General features: G+C 43.3%; 1 protein-coding gene across 2 annotated transcripts in view; it reads left to right on the top strand.

The window, feature by feature from the left end:
• The window catches only part of LOC118402495 (CUGBP Elav-like family member 5), an 81,101-nt gene that overhangs the window by 32,349 nt on the left and 31,734 nt on the right, over positions 1 to 17,018 (top strand). For both annotated transcript variants that reach the window (XM_052476453.1, XM_052476452.1), the window contains exon 4: positions 14,837 to 14,965. In XM_052476453.1, the coding sequence (XP_052332413.1) occupies positions 14,837 to 14,965 (129 nt within the window). The remainder of the gene's footprint in view (positions 1 to 14,836; positions 14,966 to 17,018) is intronic.

Genomic DNA, 17,018 nt, shown 5'->3' with positions numbered 1-17,018 from the left:
GGCTTTTAACTGTGCGTGCATGTCGCACATGGCTAGTCGTACACCGAACTCTTCATTGAGACAATGCTGAACCAATAATCCACAGGCAAGTCAGTGCCACCTTTTCATGTGTGCCAAACTCAAAATGAAAGACAAATGATCTTGCTAATTCAGCAGGCTATGGTGTGAAATGGCTTGTTGAAGTGCTGTCATTATTTCATTAGTATATGTTAATGTCGTCTTTGGTGTGCTTATCAATGCACAAGCAGCTTTTTCCCTCCTATCACTAGATTTTAACATATACACAAGTTTTACTGTGTGTTACATTTCAAATGCATCTGTCCTTACTAAACGTGATAGTTGTTTTAACATACCATTTTTTTACATACAAAAAAAATCAGTCGTCTTCCTCAAATGACAGGGATGATGATGAAATCTTTGCGAGAGGGAATCTGGGAGGGAGTTGACCAGAGTTACCTCGCTAACTCCTGAATCCACATATGTAGTATATGGATCTGGTCTAGACACTGTTATAACTATACCCCTCCTCCTCCCCCTCCCTCTCCCTCTCCACTCTCCCTCTCCCTCTCCCTCTCCCTCTCCCTCTCCCTCTCTCTCTCTCTCTCTCTCTCTCTCTCTCTCTCTCTCTCTCCCTCTCTCTCTCTCCCTCTCCACTCTCCCTCTCCCTCTCCCCTCTCCACTCTCTCTCTCTCTCTCTCTCTCTTTCTCTCTCAATTAAATTGAATTAAATTTAAGGGCTTTATTGGCATGGGGCACATATGTTAACATTGCCAAAGCAAATGAAGTAGATAATAAACAAAAGTGGAAAAAACAATAACATTTAACAGTAAACATTACACTCACAAAAGTTCCAAAAGAATAATGACATTTCAAATGTCATATTATCTGTAAATAGCTACAAAATACAAAAGGGAAAATAGATTAACATAAATATGGGTTGTATTTACCATGGTGCTTGTTCTTCACTGGTTGCCCTTTTCTTGTGGCAACAGGTCACAAATCTTGCTGCTGTGATGGCACACCGTGGTATTTCACCCAGTAGATATGAGAGTTAATCAACATTGGGTTTGTTTTTGAATTCTTTGTGGATCGGTGTAATCTGTTCTGTGTTCACCCCCACCACACAATGATATGTAGTCCAGGCCCTGTATCTATTCACAAAGTGTCTCAGCATGGGAGTGCTGATCTAGACACTTTGTGAATACGGGCCCTGGAGTGAATGGAACACATTTTCTATGCTAACCTGATTCAGATCTGCATCTGTATATTTATATGTATGGCAATTAATTATATGTATGGCAATTAAATTGAATTAAATTTAAGGGCTTTATTGGCATGGCGCACATATGTTAACATTGCCAAAGCAAATGAAGTAGATAATAAACAAAAGTGGAAAAAACAATAACATTTAACAGTAAACATTACACTCACAAAAGTTCCAAAAGAATAATGAGTGGTATTTCACCCAGTAGATATGAGAGTTAATCAACATTGGGTTTGTTTTTGAATTATTTGTGGATCGGTGTAATCTAAAGGAAATATGTATCTCTAATATGGTCATACATTAGTCAGGAGGTTAGGAAGTGCAGCTCAGTCTCCACTTCATTTTGTGGGCAGTGTGCACATAGCCTGTCTTCTCTTGAGAGCTAGGTCTACCTACTTTCTCAATAGCAAGGCTATGCTCTCTGTGTCTGAACATAGACAAAGCTTTCCTTACGTTTGGGTCAGTCTCAGTGGTCAAGTATTCTGCCACGGTGTACTCTGTTTAGGGCCAAAGAGCATTCTAGTTTGCCCAGTTATTTTGTAAATTATCGTTTTGTTTTCGCATGATTTGGTTGGGTATAATTATGTTGCTGTCCTGGGGCTCTGTGAAGTCTGTTTGTTTGTGAACAGAGACCCAGAACCAACTTGCTTAGGGGGCTCTTTTCAAGGTTAATCTCTCTGTAGGTGATGGCTTTGTTATGGAAGGTTTGGGAATTGCTTCCTTTTAGGTGGTTGTAGAATTTAACAGCACTTTTCTGGAATCTTATAATTAGCGGGTATCGTCCTAATTCTGCTCTGCATGCATTATTTGGGGTTTTACGTTATACACAGAGGATATTTTGGCAGAATTCTCCCTCCCCTTTGTCTCTCTATTTATCTCTCTCCCTCCCTCTCTCTCTCTGTCCCCCTCCTGCTTTCTCTCCCCTCCCTCCCTCCCTCCCTCCCTCCCTCCCTCCCTCCCTCCCCCTCCCTCCCTCCCTCCCTCCCTCCCTCCCTCCCTCCCTCCCTCCCTCCCTCCCTCTGTTCTTATCTCTCTCCCTCCATCCAACAGTTATCCAGTATGACAACATCACTTCTTCTCTCACAAACAGGAGAGGCTATTCTGGCTCAGAGGGGCCTTGTGAATCCCACCATACATGAGCACACACAAAAGGACATTCGAAAGCTCACACACAAACACACATACAGTACACACACTCTGTACTGGGCCAAATCGAGTGGATGACATAATTGTAGCATGAACATCAGAATGCATGTGCACACATGGACACACACACACACACATGGACACACACACACATGGCTCTAGGAATATACAGTGGGGCAAAAAAGTATTTAGTCAGCCACCAATTGTGCAAGTTCTCCCACTTAAAAAGATGAGAGAGGCCTGTAATTTTCATCATAGGTACACATCAACTATGACAGACAAAATTAGAAACAACATCCAGAAAATCACACTGTAGGATTTTTAATGAATTTATTTGCAAATAAGAAAATAAGTATTTGGTCAATAACAAAAGTTTATCTCAATACTTTGTTATATACCCTTTGTTGGCAATGACAGAGGTGAAACGTTTTCTGTAAATCTTCACAAAGTTATCACACACTGTTGCTGGTATTTTGGCCCATTCCTCCATGCAGATCTCCTCTAGAGCAGTGATGTTTTGGGGCTGTTCCTGGGCAACACGGACTTTCAACTCCCTCAAAATACTTTCTATGGGGTTGAGATCTGGAGACTGGCTAGGCCACTCCAGCTCTAACTCCAAAACGTTTTGGGACACTGTAAAGTCAATGTTTCCTCCTCCCAGTCTAGGAAAGTCACCACCGATTAATCCACGATAATCGAGAATTTCAATAAGCATTTCTCTACAGCAGGCCATGCTTTCCTCCTGGCTACCCCAATCCCAGCCAACAGCTCCGCACCCCCCGGCCCAAGCCTCCCCAGCTTCTCCTTCACCCAAATCCAGAGAGCAGATGTTCTGAAAGAGCTGCAAAACCTGGACCCGTACAAATCAGCTTGGCTAGACCCTCTCTTTCTAAAATTATCCGGCGCCATTGTTGCAACCCCTATTACCAGTCTCTTCAACATCTCCTTCTTATTGTCTGAGATCCCTAAAGATTGGAAAGCTGCCGCGGTCATCCCTCTCTTCAAAGGGGGTGACACTCTAGACCGAAACTGTTGAAGACCTATATCTATCCTGCCCTGCCTTTCTAAAGTCTTCGAAAGCCAAGTTAATAAACAGATCACTGACCAAGCAATATCATAACTGCCATCGATAACAGACAGTACTGTGCAGCCGTCTTCATCGACATGGCCAAGGCTTTCGACTCTGTCAATCACCGTATTCTTATCGGCAGACTCAACAGCCTTGGTTTCTCAAATGACTACCTCGCCTGGTTCACCAACTACTTCTCAGATAGAGTTCAGTGTGTCAAATCGGAGGGCCTGTTGTCCGAACCTCTGGCAGTATCTATGTAGGTACAACAGGGTTCAATTCTCGGGGCCGACTCTTTTCTCTGTATATATCAACAATGGCGCTCTTGCTGCAGGTGATTCCCTGATCCACCTCTACGGAGACGACACCATTCTGTATACATCTGGCACTTCTTTGGACACTCTGTTAATAAACCTTCAAATGAGCTTCAACGCCATACAACACTCCTTCCGTGGCCTCCAACTGCTCTTAAACGCTAGTAAATCCAAATGCATGCTTTTCAACCGTTCGCTGCCCGCACCCGCCTGCCCGACTAGCATCACTACTCTGGACCGTTCTGACATAGAATATGTGGACAACTACAAATACCTAGGTGTCTGGCTAGACTGTAAACTCTCCTTCCAGACTCAAATTAAACATCTCTAATCCAAAATTAAATATAGAATTGGCTTCCTATTTTGCAACAAAGCCTCCTTCACTCACGCCGCCAAACATACCCTTGTAAAAACTGACTATCCTACCGATCCTCGATTTTGGCGATGTCATTTACAAAATTGCCTCGCACACTCTACTCAGCAAACTGGATGCAGTCTATCACAGTGCCATCCGTTTTGTCACCAAAGCCCCATATACTACCCACCACTGCGACCTGTATGCTCTAGTCGGCTGGCCCTCCCTACATATTCGTCGCCAGACCCACTGGCTCCAGGCCATTTATTAGTCTTTGCTGGGTTAAGCTCCTCCTATCTCAGCTTACTGGTCACGTTAACAACACCCACCCGTAGCACTCACTCCAGAAGGCATATCTCACTGGTCATCCCCAAAGCCAACACCTCCTTTGGCCACCTTTCATTCCAGTTCTCTGCTGCCAATGATTAGAACGAATTGCAAAAATCGCTGTAGTTGGAGACTTATATCTTCCTCACTAACTTTAAACATCAGTTATCTGAGCAGCTGACCGATCGCTGCAGCTGTACATAGCCCATCTGTAAATTGCCCATCCAATCTACCAACCTCATCACCATATTGTTTTTATTGACTTTTTTGCTCTTTTACACATCAGTATTTCTACTTGCACATAATCATCTGCACATCTATCACTCTAGTGTTAATTTGCTGAAATTGTATTTACTTGGCTACTATGGCCTATTTATTGCCTACCTCCTCACGCCATTTGCACACACCGTATATAAACTTTTTTTCTATTGTGTTATTGACTTTTTTGTTTTTTTTTAATTGTACGTTTGTTTATTCCATGTGTAACTCTGTGTTGTTGTTTGTGTCGCACCGATTTGCTTAATCTTGGCCAGGTCGCAGTTGAAAATGAGAACTTGTTCTCAACTGGCCTACCTGGTTAAATAAAGGTGAAACAAAGAAAATGAAAAAGGGTTTGTGATGGCCACTCCAATACCTTGACTTTGTTGTCCTCAAGCCATTTTGCCACAACTTTGGAAGTATGCTTGGGGTCATTGTCCAGTTGGAAGACCCATTTGCGACCAAGCTTTAACTTCCTGACTGATGTCTTGAGATGTTGCTTCAATATAGCCACATAATTTTACTCCCTCATGATGCCATCTATTTTGTGAAGTGCACCAGTCCCTCCTGCAGCAAAGCACCCCCACAACATGATGCTGTGGTTTTCGAGCAGTGGCCTCTTCCTTGCTGAGTGGCCTTTCAGGTTATGTCGATATAGGACTCGTTTGACTGTGGATATAGATACTTTTGTACCTGTTACCTCAAGCATCTCAACAAGGTGCTTTGCTGTTTTTCTTTGATGAATTTGCACTTTTCACACCACAGTACGCTTATCTCTAGGAGACAGAACGCTTCTCCTTCCTGAGCGGTATGATGGCTGCATGGTCCCATGGTGTTTATACGTGTGTACAATTGTTTGTACAGATGAATGTGGTACCTTCAGGTGTTCGGAAATTGCTCCCAGGATGAACCAGACTTGTGGAGGTCTGCATTTTTTTTTTACTTAGCTGATTTCTTTTGATTTTCCCATGATGTCAAGCAAAGAGGCACTGAGTTTGAAGGTAGGCCTTGAAATACATCCACAGGTACACCTCCAATTGACTCAAATGATGTCAATTAGCCTATCAGAACTTCTAAAGCCATGACATAATTTTCTGGAATTTTCCAAGCTGTTCAAAGGCACAGTCTACTTAGTGTATGTAAACTTCTGACCCACTGGAATTGTGATATTAGATAGAATAGAATAGAATTATAAGCGAAATAATCTGTCTGTAAACAATTGTTGGAAAAATGACTTGTGTCATGCATAAAGTAGATGTCCTAACCAACTTGCCAAAACTATAGTTTGTTTAACAATACATTTGTGGAGTGGTTGAAAAACAAGTTTTAATGACTCCAACCTAAGTGTATGTAAACTTCCGACTTCAACTGTATGTGGCTGCGTGTGTGTGTTTATTCATGCAAGTGTGTGTATTCATGCATGTGTGTATGTGCCTGTGTGTGCCTGTGTGTGTGCCTGTGTGTGTGTGTGTGTGTGTGTGTGTGTGTGTGTGTGTGTGTGTGTGTGTGTGTGTGTGTGTGTGTGTGTGTGTGTGTGTGTGTGTGTGTGTGTGTGTGTGTGTGTGTGTGTGTGTGTGTGTGTGTGTGTGTGTGTGTGTGTGTGTGTGTGTGTGCGCGCATGTGCGTGTGTGTGTGTGTGTATATGTGGTCTGTCTCTTCTCTCTTTACATTGAGTCCACAGTATCAGGGATTAGGGGGAGAGAGGAGCAGAGCAGATTAATATAGTTTAGTCCACTGAGCTCTGAGACTGTGATTATCTATACATGAACACTGGAGAGACCTTGGATACAGGATACATTCACTCTCTAGATCAGGGATCTCCAACAGGTATGTCCCGAGCTACCAGTAGCTCGCAGCCCACATATGCGTAGCTCGCCAAACAGTTCAGAAGTAGGTCTACATGCCATTTTTCATGTGTTCCATCTAAAACTGTCATAAACAAATCTCACAAGTAACTGACATCACAAGCTCTCTGCTACTATCTAATCAGTACAACATTGACCTAATCCCACAGCTGGTTAGCCGCTATTGGCTTAAAAAGCTAAACCTAAACACAATATCTGCCAATTAATTTCCAGCAATATTGCTCCTATCTGTCTGTGTGGTGAGCTCATTTCATGTGAAGTCAGTTCTGTGAAGAACATGTAAAATAATTTTCATTGCGTGCACACAGTGCACCCCCCTACACGTTAATATTACATATGTGGTGTTCGGGTCCACTGGACCCAAGGGTAATAAAAGTGTAGAAAAGTGTGTGTGTAGGTGAAAACAAGTAAAAAGGTTTGCTGTGTGCCTTCATACTGTCTTCTTCCTCCCTGGGCCTGCTGTTTCAACATAGCACCAAGAAAATTGTCTGTCCACTTTGATGAAGAAATCTCTGAATATGAGGATCATGTCTCTGTCAATTTGGAGTCTGACAGTGAGATGGAAAAAGAGGATGAGATTGACCCTCAGACAGCCCCAGGACCAGCACATCAGCAGCCAGCCCCAAGACCAGCCCATCAGCAGCCAGCCCCAGGACCAGCCCGTCAGCAGCCAGCCCCAGGACCAGCCCGTCAACAACCAGCTCATCAGCAGCCTGAAGGAGGAGAAATATGGATGTCAAATAATTGTGAAATTGAATGGTCTTCTTGCCCAAGGAATGAGTCACCCCGCATGGCTGCCAATGTGATAAGGATGCAACCAGAACCGCCGCAGATGGCGGTTACTCATGTGCAGGACATAAAGTCTTCTATTGAACTGTTCATCCCAGACACCATCCAGAAAATCATTTTTGGACTGCACTAATTTGGCGGGAAGGCGTCTTTTTGGAGAGAGATGAAAGGAGATGGTCTAAACTAATTTACTTGCATATGTTGGGGTTCTTATTCTTGCTGGTGTTTTCAGATCCAATGGGGAATCCACAGAAAACCTGCGGGATGCATAAACTGGCAGAGAACTTTTCCTTGCAACAATATCTCTGGAAAACTTCCATATTATTTCCAGGATTATCTTCTTTGATAACCGAGACACCAGACCAGCTCAGCGGCAGAGAGACAAGCTAGCTGCAATCAGGTCAGTGTGGGACAAGTGTGTGACCTGCCTTAGATGGTTGTTTTCCATGGTCTTAGATGGTTGCTTTCCATGGTCTTAGATGGTTGTTTCCATGGTTTTAGATGGTTGTTTCCATGGTCTTAGATGGTTGTTTTCCATGGTCTTAGATGGTTGTTTTCCATGGTCTTTATGGTTGTTTTCCATGGTCTTAGATGGTTGTTTTCCATGGTCTTTATGGTTGTTTTCCATGGTCTTAGATGGTTGTTTTCCATGGTCTTAGATGGTTGTTTCCATGGTCTTAGATGGTTGTTTTCCATGGTCTTAGATGGTTGTTTTCCATGGTCTTAGATGGTTGTTTTCCATGGTCTTAGATGGTTGTTTCCATGGTCTTAGATGGTTGTTTCCGTGGTCTTAGATGGTTGTTTTCATGGTCTTAGATAGTTGTTTTCCATGGTCTTAGATAGTTGTTTTCCATGGTCTTAGATGGTTGTTTTCCATGGTCTTAGATAGTTGTTTTCCATGGTCTTAGATGGTTGCTTTCCATGGTCTTAGATGGTTGCTTTCCATGGTCTTAGATGGTTGTTTTCCATGGTCTTAGATGGTTGTTTTCCATGGTTTTAGATGGTTGTTTTCCATGGTCTTAGATGGTTGTTTTCCATGGTCTTAGATGGTTGTTTTCAATGGTCTTAGATGGTTGGTTTTCCATGGTCTTAGATGGTGGTTTTCCATGGTCTTAGATGGTTGTTTTCCATGGTCTTAGATGGTTGTTTTCCATAGTCTTAGATGGTTGTTTTCCATGGTCTTAGATGGTTGTTTTCCATGGTCTTAGATGGTTGTTTTCCATGATCTTAGATGGTTGTTTTCAATGGTCTTAGATGGTTGTTTTCCATGGTCTTAGATGGTGGTTTTCCATGATCTTAGATGGTTGTTTTCCATGGTCTTAGATGGTTGTTTTCCATGGTCTTTATGGTTGTTTTCCATGGTCTTAGAAGGTTGTTTTCCATGGTCTTAGATGGTTGTTTCCATGGTTTTAGATGGTTGTTTCCATGGTTTTTAGATGGTTGTGTGCATATATTTTCAGATCATTCAGAGAACTACTTACAAAAGTGATTCGACCACCTGTTTTGCATGTGCAACTCGTCCTCCACCAATGCAAAGTAACTTTGAACTTGTTTCTTAGCTTTCTAACTTATTTTACCCAAGAAGTTCAACAGTTCTGATAATACCTGTCAGCAGCAGACAGACTGCTGTGGTTCGACACCATCAGAGAGATGGAGGGCAAGGTGTTTACTGCTACACCACAGCCCTTCGATATCAACCAGCCTCAGGCCACAACACAAACACACATACACACATACGTGCACGTACGTGCACAGACACACACATGCACAAACACACGCACACACCCATACATGCAAGCGCACACACATACACACACACACAGCATCCCCATCTCTCTTTGATGTGTTCCCCACACTCCAAACACATTCCAAACACATTTGAATCCAGGATACATTTATGGGGATGTTCAGGATGGTATTTGAGAATGAAGTTTGTTGCTTATAGCACATCTACGCAAGCACTGCAAGCAACTCAAACTTCAGATGTTTGCTGCTACTTTTCATAATGATTTTAAGATGTTTATGCTTGATCTTCCTTGGCAGAGAAATTGACGCACTACTTCTGAATTAGCATAAGCTATTCCTTAATTAATCAGTACCTGAGTATCCATGTCATACATGATAGTGCCTAACTGCCTTATCTACATGTACTGAACGCATGCATTAGCCCACTGAACTGATGCCTAGGCGTTTGCTCAGACAGATCTCAGTGGAGAATCTCAACTGCATTTCCTTGATTCCTCTCTTGATTCCCATTGGATAAGAGGGGAGGGATCTCTGACCTCATCCAATGGATTTTAAGGAGGCGAGGAGAGAGGAAGCAAGGAATCAAGAAAATGCAATTGAGGTTCCGATAAGGTGACTCATCACACTAGTTTTTTCAGTAGTTTTTCCAGAAGTTTTTCCAGACTTAATATCACATCCAGTTGCTGTAAGAGACATGAGAGAGATGAGAGATTCATGGAGGTTAGGCCTTTTGAAGCTATTTTCTTCTGCTCCTGTTTGGTTCCCTCTCTCCTCCAGCGTAATCCGTTTCTCCCTGGCCTCTGGACCAGGGACTACTCTCCCTGGCCTCTGGACCAGGGACTACTCTCCCTGGCCTCTGGACCAGGGACTACTCTCCCTGGCCTCTGGACCAGGTACTACTCTCCCTGGCCTCTGGACCAGGGACTACTCTCCCTGGCCTCTGGACCAGGGACTACTCTCCCTGGCCTCTGGACCAGGGACTACTCTCCCTGGCCTCTGGACCAGGGACTACTCTCCCTGGCCTCTGGACCAGGGACTACTCTCCCTGGCCTCTGGACCAGGTACTACTCTCCCTGGCCTCTGGACCAGGGACTACTCTCCCTGGCCTCTGGACCAGGTACTACTCTCCCTGGCCTCTGGACCAGGGACTACTCTCCCTGGCCTCTGGACCAGGGACTACTCTCCCTGGCCTCTGGACCAGGGACTACTCTCCCTGGCCTCTGGACCAGGGACTACTCTCCCTGGCCTCAGCACTGATACCAGATGGCCCTAAGCCTGGTGTGGAGATGAAAACACACATACACTCGCACGCACACTTGAACACATGCACACACACGCAAGCTTATATACACACCCACACACATGAATAAAAGGTGATTGGGGAGAGAGTGGGAGTCGACAGTGTTTGCGTGTGTGTGAAGGGGGAAGTTTTGTAGGGCAATGGAAGGGGGGTGAATATGAGGAAGGGAGGGCTAGAATGTGGAAGATCTCACTTGAATTATGCTTTTGGGGGGAGTCAGCAGGAGAGGGGGAGGGTTGAATGTGTGTGTGTGTGTGTGTGTGTGTGTGTGTGTGTGTGTGTGTGTGTGTGTGTGTGTGTGTGTGTGTGTGTGTGTGTGTGTGTGTGTGTGTGTGTGTGTGTGTGTGTGTGTGTGTGTGTGTGTGTGTGTGTGTGTCAATGTGGTGATAGAGGGAGGGTTGAGTGGAGGATCTGACTTGAATTGTACGTATGAATCTTTCATCCTGTTCTCTACACTCGTCTGATGCTCTCTGAGCTCTGGTGGGGGAGAGGAGCATCTCACAGTCTGTTTTTAGTTTCTAGGACAGAGCGGGCGAGAACATACACAAACACACACACAGACTTACGTACACACACATACACAAACACACTGCCCGGACCCCCAAGGGCCTGGATTTACTGTAAAGCATTTAATAAATGAATTGATGAGAAGCAGTTAATGATTGCAGTGGCGTGATGAGGGGCATATTATCCTGCTTACTGCATACAGTATGTTTATCGTAGAGTATCCTGTTAACTGCAGACAGTATGTTTATTGTAGAGTATCCTACTTACTGCATACAGTATGTTTATCGTAGAGTATCCTGTTAACTGCATACAGTATGTTTATCGTAGAGTATCCTGTTAACTGCATACAGTATGTTTATCGTAGAGTATCCTGTTAACTGCATACAGTATGTTTATTGTAGAGTATCCTGCTTACTGCATACAGTATGTTTATTGTAGAGTATCCTGCTTACTGCATACAGTATGTTTATTGTAGAGTATCCTGTTAACTGCATACAGTATGTTTATTGTAGAGTATCCTGTTAACTGCATACAGTATGTTTATTGTAGAGTATCCTGTTAACTGCATACAGTATGTTTATCGTAGAGTATCCTGTTAACTGCATACAGTATGTTTATTGTAGAGTATCCTACTTACTGCATACAGTATGTTTATCGTAAACATACTGTATGCAGTTAACAGGATACTCTACAGTATGTTTATTGTAGAGTATCCTGCTTACTGCATACAGTATGTTTATTGTAGAGTATCCTGCTTACTGCATACAGTATGTTTATTGTAGAGTATCCTACTTACTGCATACAGTATGTTTATCGTAGAGTATCCTGTTAACTACATACCGTATGTTTATCGTAGAGTATCCTGTTAACTGCATACAGTATGTTTATCGTAGAGTATCCTGTTAACTGCATGCAGTATGTTTATCGTAGAGTATCCTGTTAACTGCATACAGTATGTTTATCGTAGAGTATCCTGTTAACTGCATACAGTATGTTTATTGTAGAGTATCCTGCTTACTGTCAACTCTATTACAGATCGGAGAGACTGATCCTCGGATCTGTAATAGAGTTGACATCTTTGTAGGAGACAGAGAGACTGATCCTCGGATCTGTAATAGAGTTGACATCTTTGTAGGAGACAGAGAGACTGATCCTCGGATCTGTAATAGAGTTGACATCTTTGTAGGAGACAGAGAGACTGATCCTCGGATCTGTAATAGAGTTGACATCTTTGTAGGAGACAGAGAGACTGATCCTCGGATCTGTAATAGAGTTGACATCTTTGTAGGAGACAGAGAGACTGATCCTCGGATATGTAATAGAGTTGACATCTTTGTAGGAGACAGAGAGACTGATCCTCGGATCTGTAATAGAGTTGACATCTTTGTAGGAGACAGAGAGACTGATCCTCGGATCTGTAATAGAGTTGACATCTTTGTAGGAGACAGAGAGACTGATCCTCGGATCTGTAATAGAGTTGACATCTTTGTAGGAGACAGAGAGACTGATCCTCCGATCTGTAATAGAGTTGACATCTTTGTAGGAGACAGAGAGACTGATCCTCCGATCTGTAATAGATTTGAAGACTTGTTGTTTTATTTTATTTATTTAACTAGGCAAGTCAGTTAAGAACAAATTCTTATTTACAATGGCGGCCTACACCGGCCAAACCCGGACGATGCTGGATCAATTGTGCACCACCCTATGGGACTCCCAATTACGGCCGGTTGTGATACAGCCTGGATTCAAACCAGGGTGTCTGTAGTGATGCCTCTAGCATGGACATGCAGTGCCTTAGACCGCTGCGCCACTCGGGAGCCCAAGTGAGAGACTTGTCTCCAGTAGCTCTCTACTCTGGTCTGATCACATAGACCCTCAGTGTAATTTACATTACTGATGCAAAACATGACACTGGGTGTGTATGTGTCAGCTTCACAGTTCACACTCCTGATGCAACACACTGCCACAACCAGTATGTGTGTGTGTCAATGCTTCTCCCTATAGAGTCTGATTTATGAATTCAGTGAAATCAGCATGGGTGCTGATAGCAGCATAGGAGTGAGATGACGGAAGATGTCACACTAGTGTGTGTGTGTGTGTGTGTGTGTGTGTGTGTGTGTGTGTGTGTGTGTGTGTGTGTGTGTGTGTGTGTGTGTGTGTGTGTGTGTGTGTGTGTGTGTGTGTGTGTGTGTGTGTGTGTGTGTGTGTGTGAGCTTGTTCTCACTTCAAACTTTAATGTGCCAGCCTATTTCTTTCTGTGTGTCTGATAACACGGATCCCTGAAGTCATCAGAAAAGCACAAAGCACAGCATTGCAACATGCTTCCTCTTTCATGTCCCCCTATTCCAACCCCCATCTCCTACCACACACACACCGACTCCCACCGCCCCCCTTCACCAGAGACAAATACCCTTCGACCCCCAACACACCAAACACACACACGTGACTTCCAAACATTCCAAATGTTGGGTGTATCCACTGAATAAATATGAAAGTTAATGAATGTGTGTGTGTGTGTGTGTGTGTGTGTGTGTGTGTGTGTGTGTGTGTGTGTGTGTGTGTGTGTGTGTGTGTGTGTGTGTGTGTGTGTGTGTGTGTGTGTGTGTGTGTGTGTGTGTGTGGTCTATGTATATATATGTGTGTATAGTCTCTATGTATAAATGTGTGTGTGTGTGTGTGTGTGTGTGTGTGTGTGTGTGTGTGTGTGTGTGTGTGTGTGTGTGTGTGTGTGTGTGTGTGTGTGTGTGTGTGTGTGTGTGTGTGTGTGTGTGTGGTCTATGTATATATATGTGTGTGTGTGTATAGTCTATGTATAAATATGTGTGTGTGTATAGTCTATGTATAAATGTGTGTGTGTGTGTGCGCGTGTGTGTGTGTGTGTGTGTGTGTGTGTGTGTGTGTGTGTGTGTGTGTGTGTGTGTGTGTGTGTGTGTGTGTGTGTGTGTGTGTGTGTGTGTGTGTGTGTGTGTGTGTGTGTGTGTGTGTGTGTGTGGTCTATGTATATATATGTGTGTGTGTGTGTATAGTCTATGTATGAATGTGTGTGTGTGTGTGCGTGCGTGTGTGTGGTCTATGTATATATATGTGTGTGTGTGTATAGTCTATGTATAAATGTGTGTGTGTGTGTGTGTGTGTGTGTGTGTGTGTGTGTGTGTGTGTGTGTGTGTGTGTGTGTGTGTGTGTGTGTGTGTGTGTGTGTGTGTGTGTGTGTGTGTGTGTGTGTGTGGTCTATGTATAAATGTGTGTGTGTGTGTGTGCGTGCGTGTGCGTGTATAGCAACACAGGCTGTGGTAGGCAGGCAGCCCTCTAGCCTATAACCCTGTGACAGTATAAAGCTTTACAGAGAGCAGTCTTGCTCTATTGCTGCTGCGATAGAGCAAACAAATACACTGGGTCCCTGTACCCTTCAGTTTCTGACTCTCCCTTCCTTCCTCCCATATCTCCTTCTCCTTTCCTTCCCTCCGCTCATCTAGTTTCTCTCCACTCCTTCTTCACCTAGTTTACTTTCCTTCCCTCCTCATCTAGTTTCTCTCCTCTCCTTCCTTCTACTAGTCTCCTTTCCTTCCCTCCTCTCATCTAGTTTCTATCCTCTCCTTTCTCCTCCTAGTTTCCTTTCCTTCCCTTTGCTCATCTAGTTTATCTCCTCTCCTTCCATCTTCTAGTCTCCTTTCCTTTCCTTTCCTTCCCTCCTCTCATCTAGTTTCTCTCCTCTCCTTCCGTCTCCTAGTCTCCTTTCCTTCCCTCCTCTCATATTGTTTCTCTCCTCTCCTTCCGTCTCTTAGTCTCCTTTCATTCTCTCCTTTTTTCCTGTCCTCTGCTTCTTATAATATACAGTACAGACTACAGTATGTATGGCTGGGACTCTAAACATACTGTCCTTCCTGTTGTCCCTCCAGAGGACAGGAAGCTGTTTGTGGGGATGCTGAATAAGCAGCAGACTGAGGAGGACGTGTATCGCCTCTTTGAGCCCTACGGTGCCATCGAGGAGTGCACCGTGCTAAGAGGTCCTGACGGAAACAGCAAAGGTATAGGAACCGTTCTTTCTTATACTCTTTCTATTACTTCATCAGTTGTAGTGGATACTGTAGATTCCATGGCATTAGCTAGGGTTGTTGGGTTAAATACTCTCGTTTCCATGGCATTAGCTAGGGTTGTTGGGTTAAATACTCTCGTTTCCATGGCATTAGCTAGGGTTGTTGGGTAAAATACTCTAGTTTCCATGGCATTAGCTAGGGTTGTTGGGTTAAATACTCTAGTTTCAATGTCATTAGCTAGGTTTGTTGGGTTAAATACTCTAGTTTCCATGGCATTAGCTAGGGTTGTTGGGTTAAATACTCTAGTTTCCATGGCATTAGCTAAGGTTGTTGGGTTGAATACTCTAGTTTCCATGGCATTAGCTCGGGTTGTTGGGTTGAATACTCTAGTTTCCATGGCTTTAGCAAGGGTTGTTTGGTTGAATACTCTAGTTTCTATGGGATTAATTAGGGTTGTTGGGTTGAATACTCTAGTTTCCATGGCATTAGCTAGGGTTGTTGGGTTGAATACCCTAGTTTCCATTGCATTAGCTAGGGTTGTTGGGTTAAATACTCTAGTTTCCATGGCATTAGCTAGGGTTGTTGTTTGAAAGCAATTGGATTTGCAAAAAAAGACTGCTTTTTTTGTAAATGCTAAACTGGTCTAGTTCTAACAACATGTTGTAATCAGTCTAACACTACTGCCCCAATCTTATTGGTAGCTCAATCAACTCAACAGCCTTGGTTTCTCAAATGACTGCCTCGCCTGGTTCACCAACTACTTCTCAGACAGAGTTCAGTGTGTCAAATCGGAGGGACTGTCCGGACCTCTGGCCAGTCTCTATGGGGGTACCACAGGGTTCAATTCTCGGGCCGACTCTTTTCTCTATATATATCAACGATGTCGCTCTTGCTGAGAAACTAAATGAGCGGAGGGAAGGAAAGTAGACTAGGAGAAGAAGGAGAGGAGAGAAACTAAAATTTAAATTTAAAAAATCCCTAGAATCATCTTCTGTTGTGTTCCAGTACAGGTAAGTTTTACATATTACATTTTCTGTATTCTCATATCTATCTATCTCATGTCACAATGACATTGTTCTTCCTGTACACACACACACACACACACACATTTTCCCAGTGTCTCAAACTTGCCTCTCCCATGTCAGAGCAATGTTACGCCTGTGTGATAGCTGACACATTGGCTTGACACTGCAGTGACAGAACTCATTTCACACTCTGCACTGCAGTGAGGGAAGACAATACCTGGCAGGCAACGCGTGACAGCACACAAAAAAACACACACACCCATAAACACACACATTGGTCACAAACCCAAAATAATCTTCTAGTCAGGTCTGTGTGGAGACACTCGCTCAAAGACACAGAAAATGTGGTCAACTGAAAGTCAAAAGGTAAGTGTGTGAATACTACATTTGAGAGGAAAGTGAGACAGATATACAGATATACAGATAGACTCCAATTCAATTCAAGGGGCTTTATTGTCATAGGAAACATGTGTTAACATTGACAAAGCAAGTGAATTAGATAATATAGAAAAGTGAACGAAACAATAAAAATGAACAGTAAACATTACACTCACAGAAGTTCCAAAATAATAAAGACATTACAAATGTCATATTATGTACTGTTTATATACAGTGTTGTAATGATGTACAAATGGTTAAAATACAAAAGGGAAATAAATAAACATAAATATGGGTTGTATTTACAACAGTGTTTGTTCTTTACTGGTTGACCTTTTCTTGTGGCAACAGCTCACAAATCTCGATGCTGGGATGGCACATTGTGGTATTTCACCCAGTAGATATGGGAGTTTATCAAAATTCGGTTTGTTTTCAAATTCTTTGTGGATTTGTGTAATCTGATATGTCTCTAATGTGGTCATACATTGGGCAGGAGGTTAGAAAGTGCAGCTCAGTTTCCACCTCATTTTGTGGGCAGTGTGCACATAACCTGTCTTCTCTTGAGAGCCATGTCTGCCTATGGTGGTCTTTCTCAATAGCAAGGCTATGCTCACTGAGTCAAATCAAATGTATTTGTCACA

The sequence above is a fragment of the Oncorhynchus keta genome, chromosome 23, assembly GCF_023373465.1.
Source record: "Oncorhynchus keta strain PuntledgeMale-10-30-2019 chromosome 23, Oket_V2, whole genome shotgun sequence".
NCBI classification, from domain to species: Eukaryota; Metazoa; Chordata; class Actinopteri; order Salmoniformes; family Salmonidae; genus Oncorhynchus; species Oncorhynchus keta.
The sequence above is the reverse complement of the archived record's forward strand: the minus strand, read 5'-3'. Positions and strand labels throughout refer to the sequence as shown.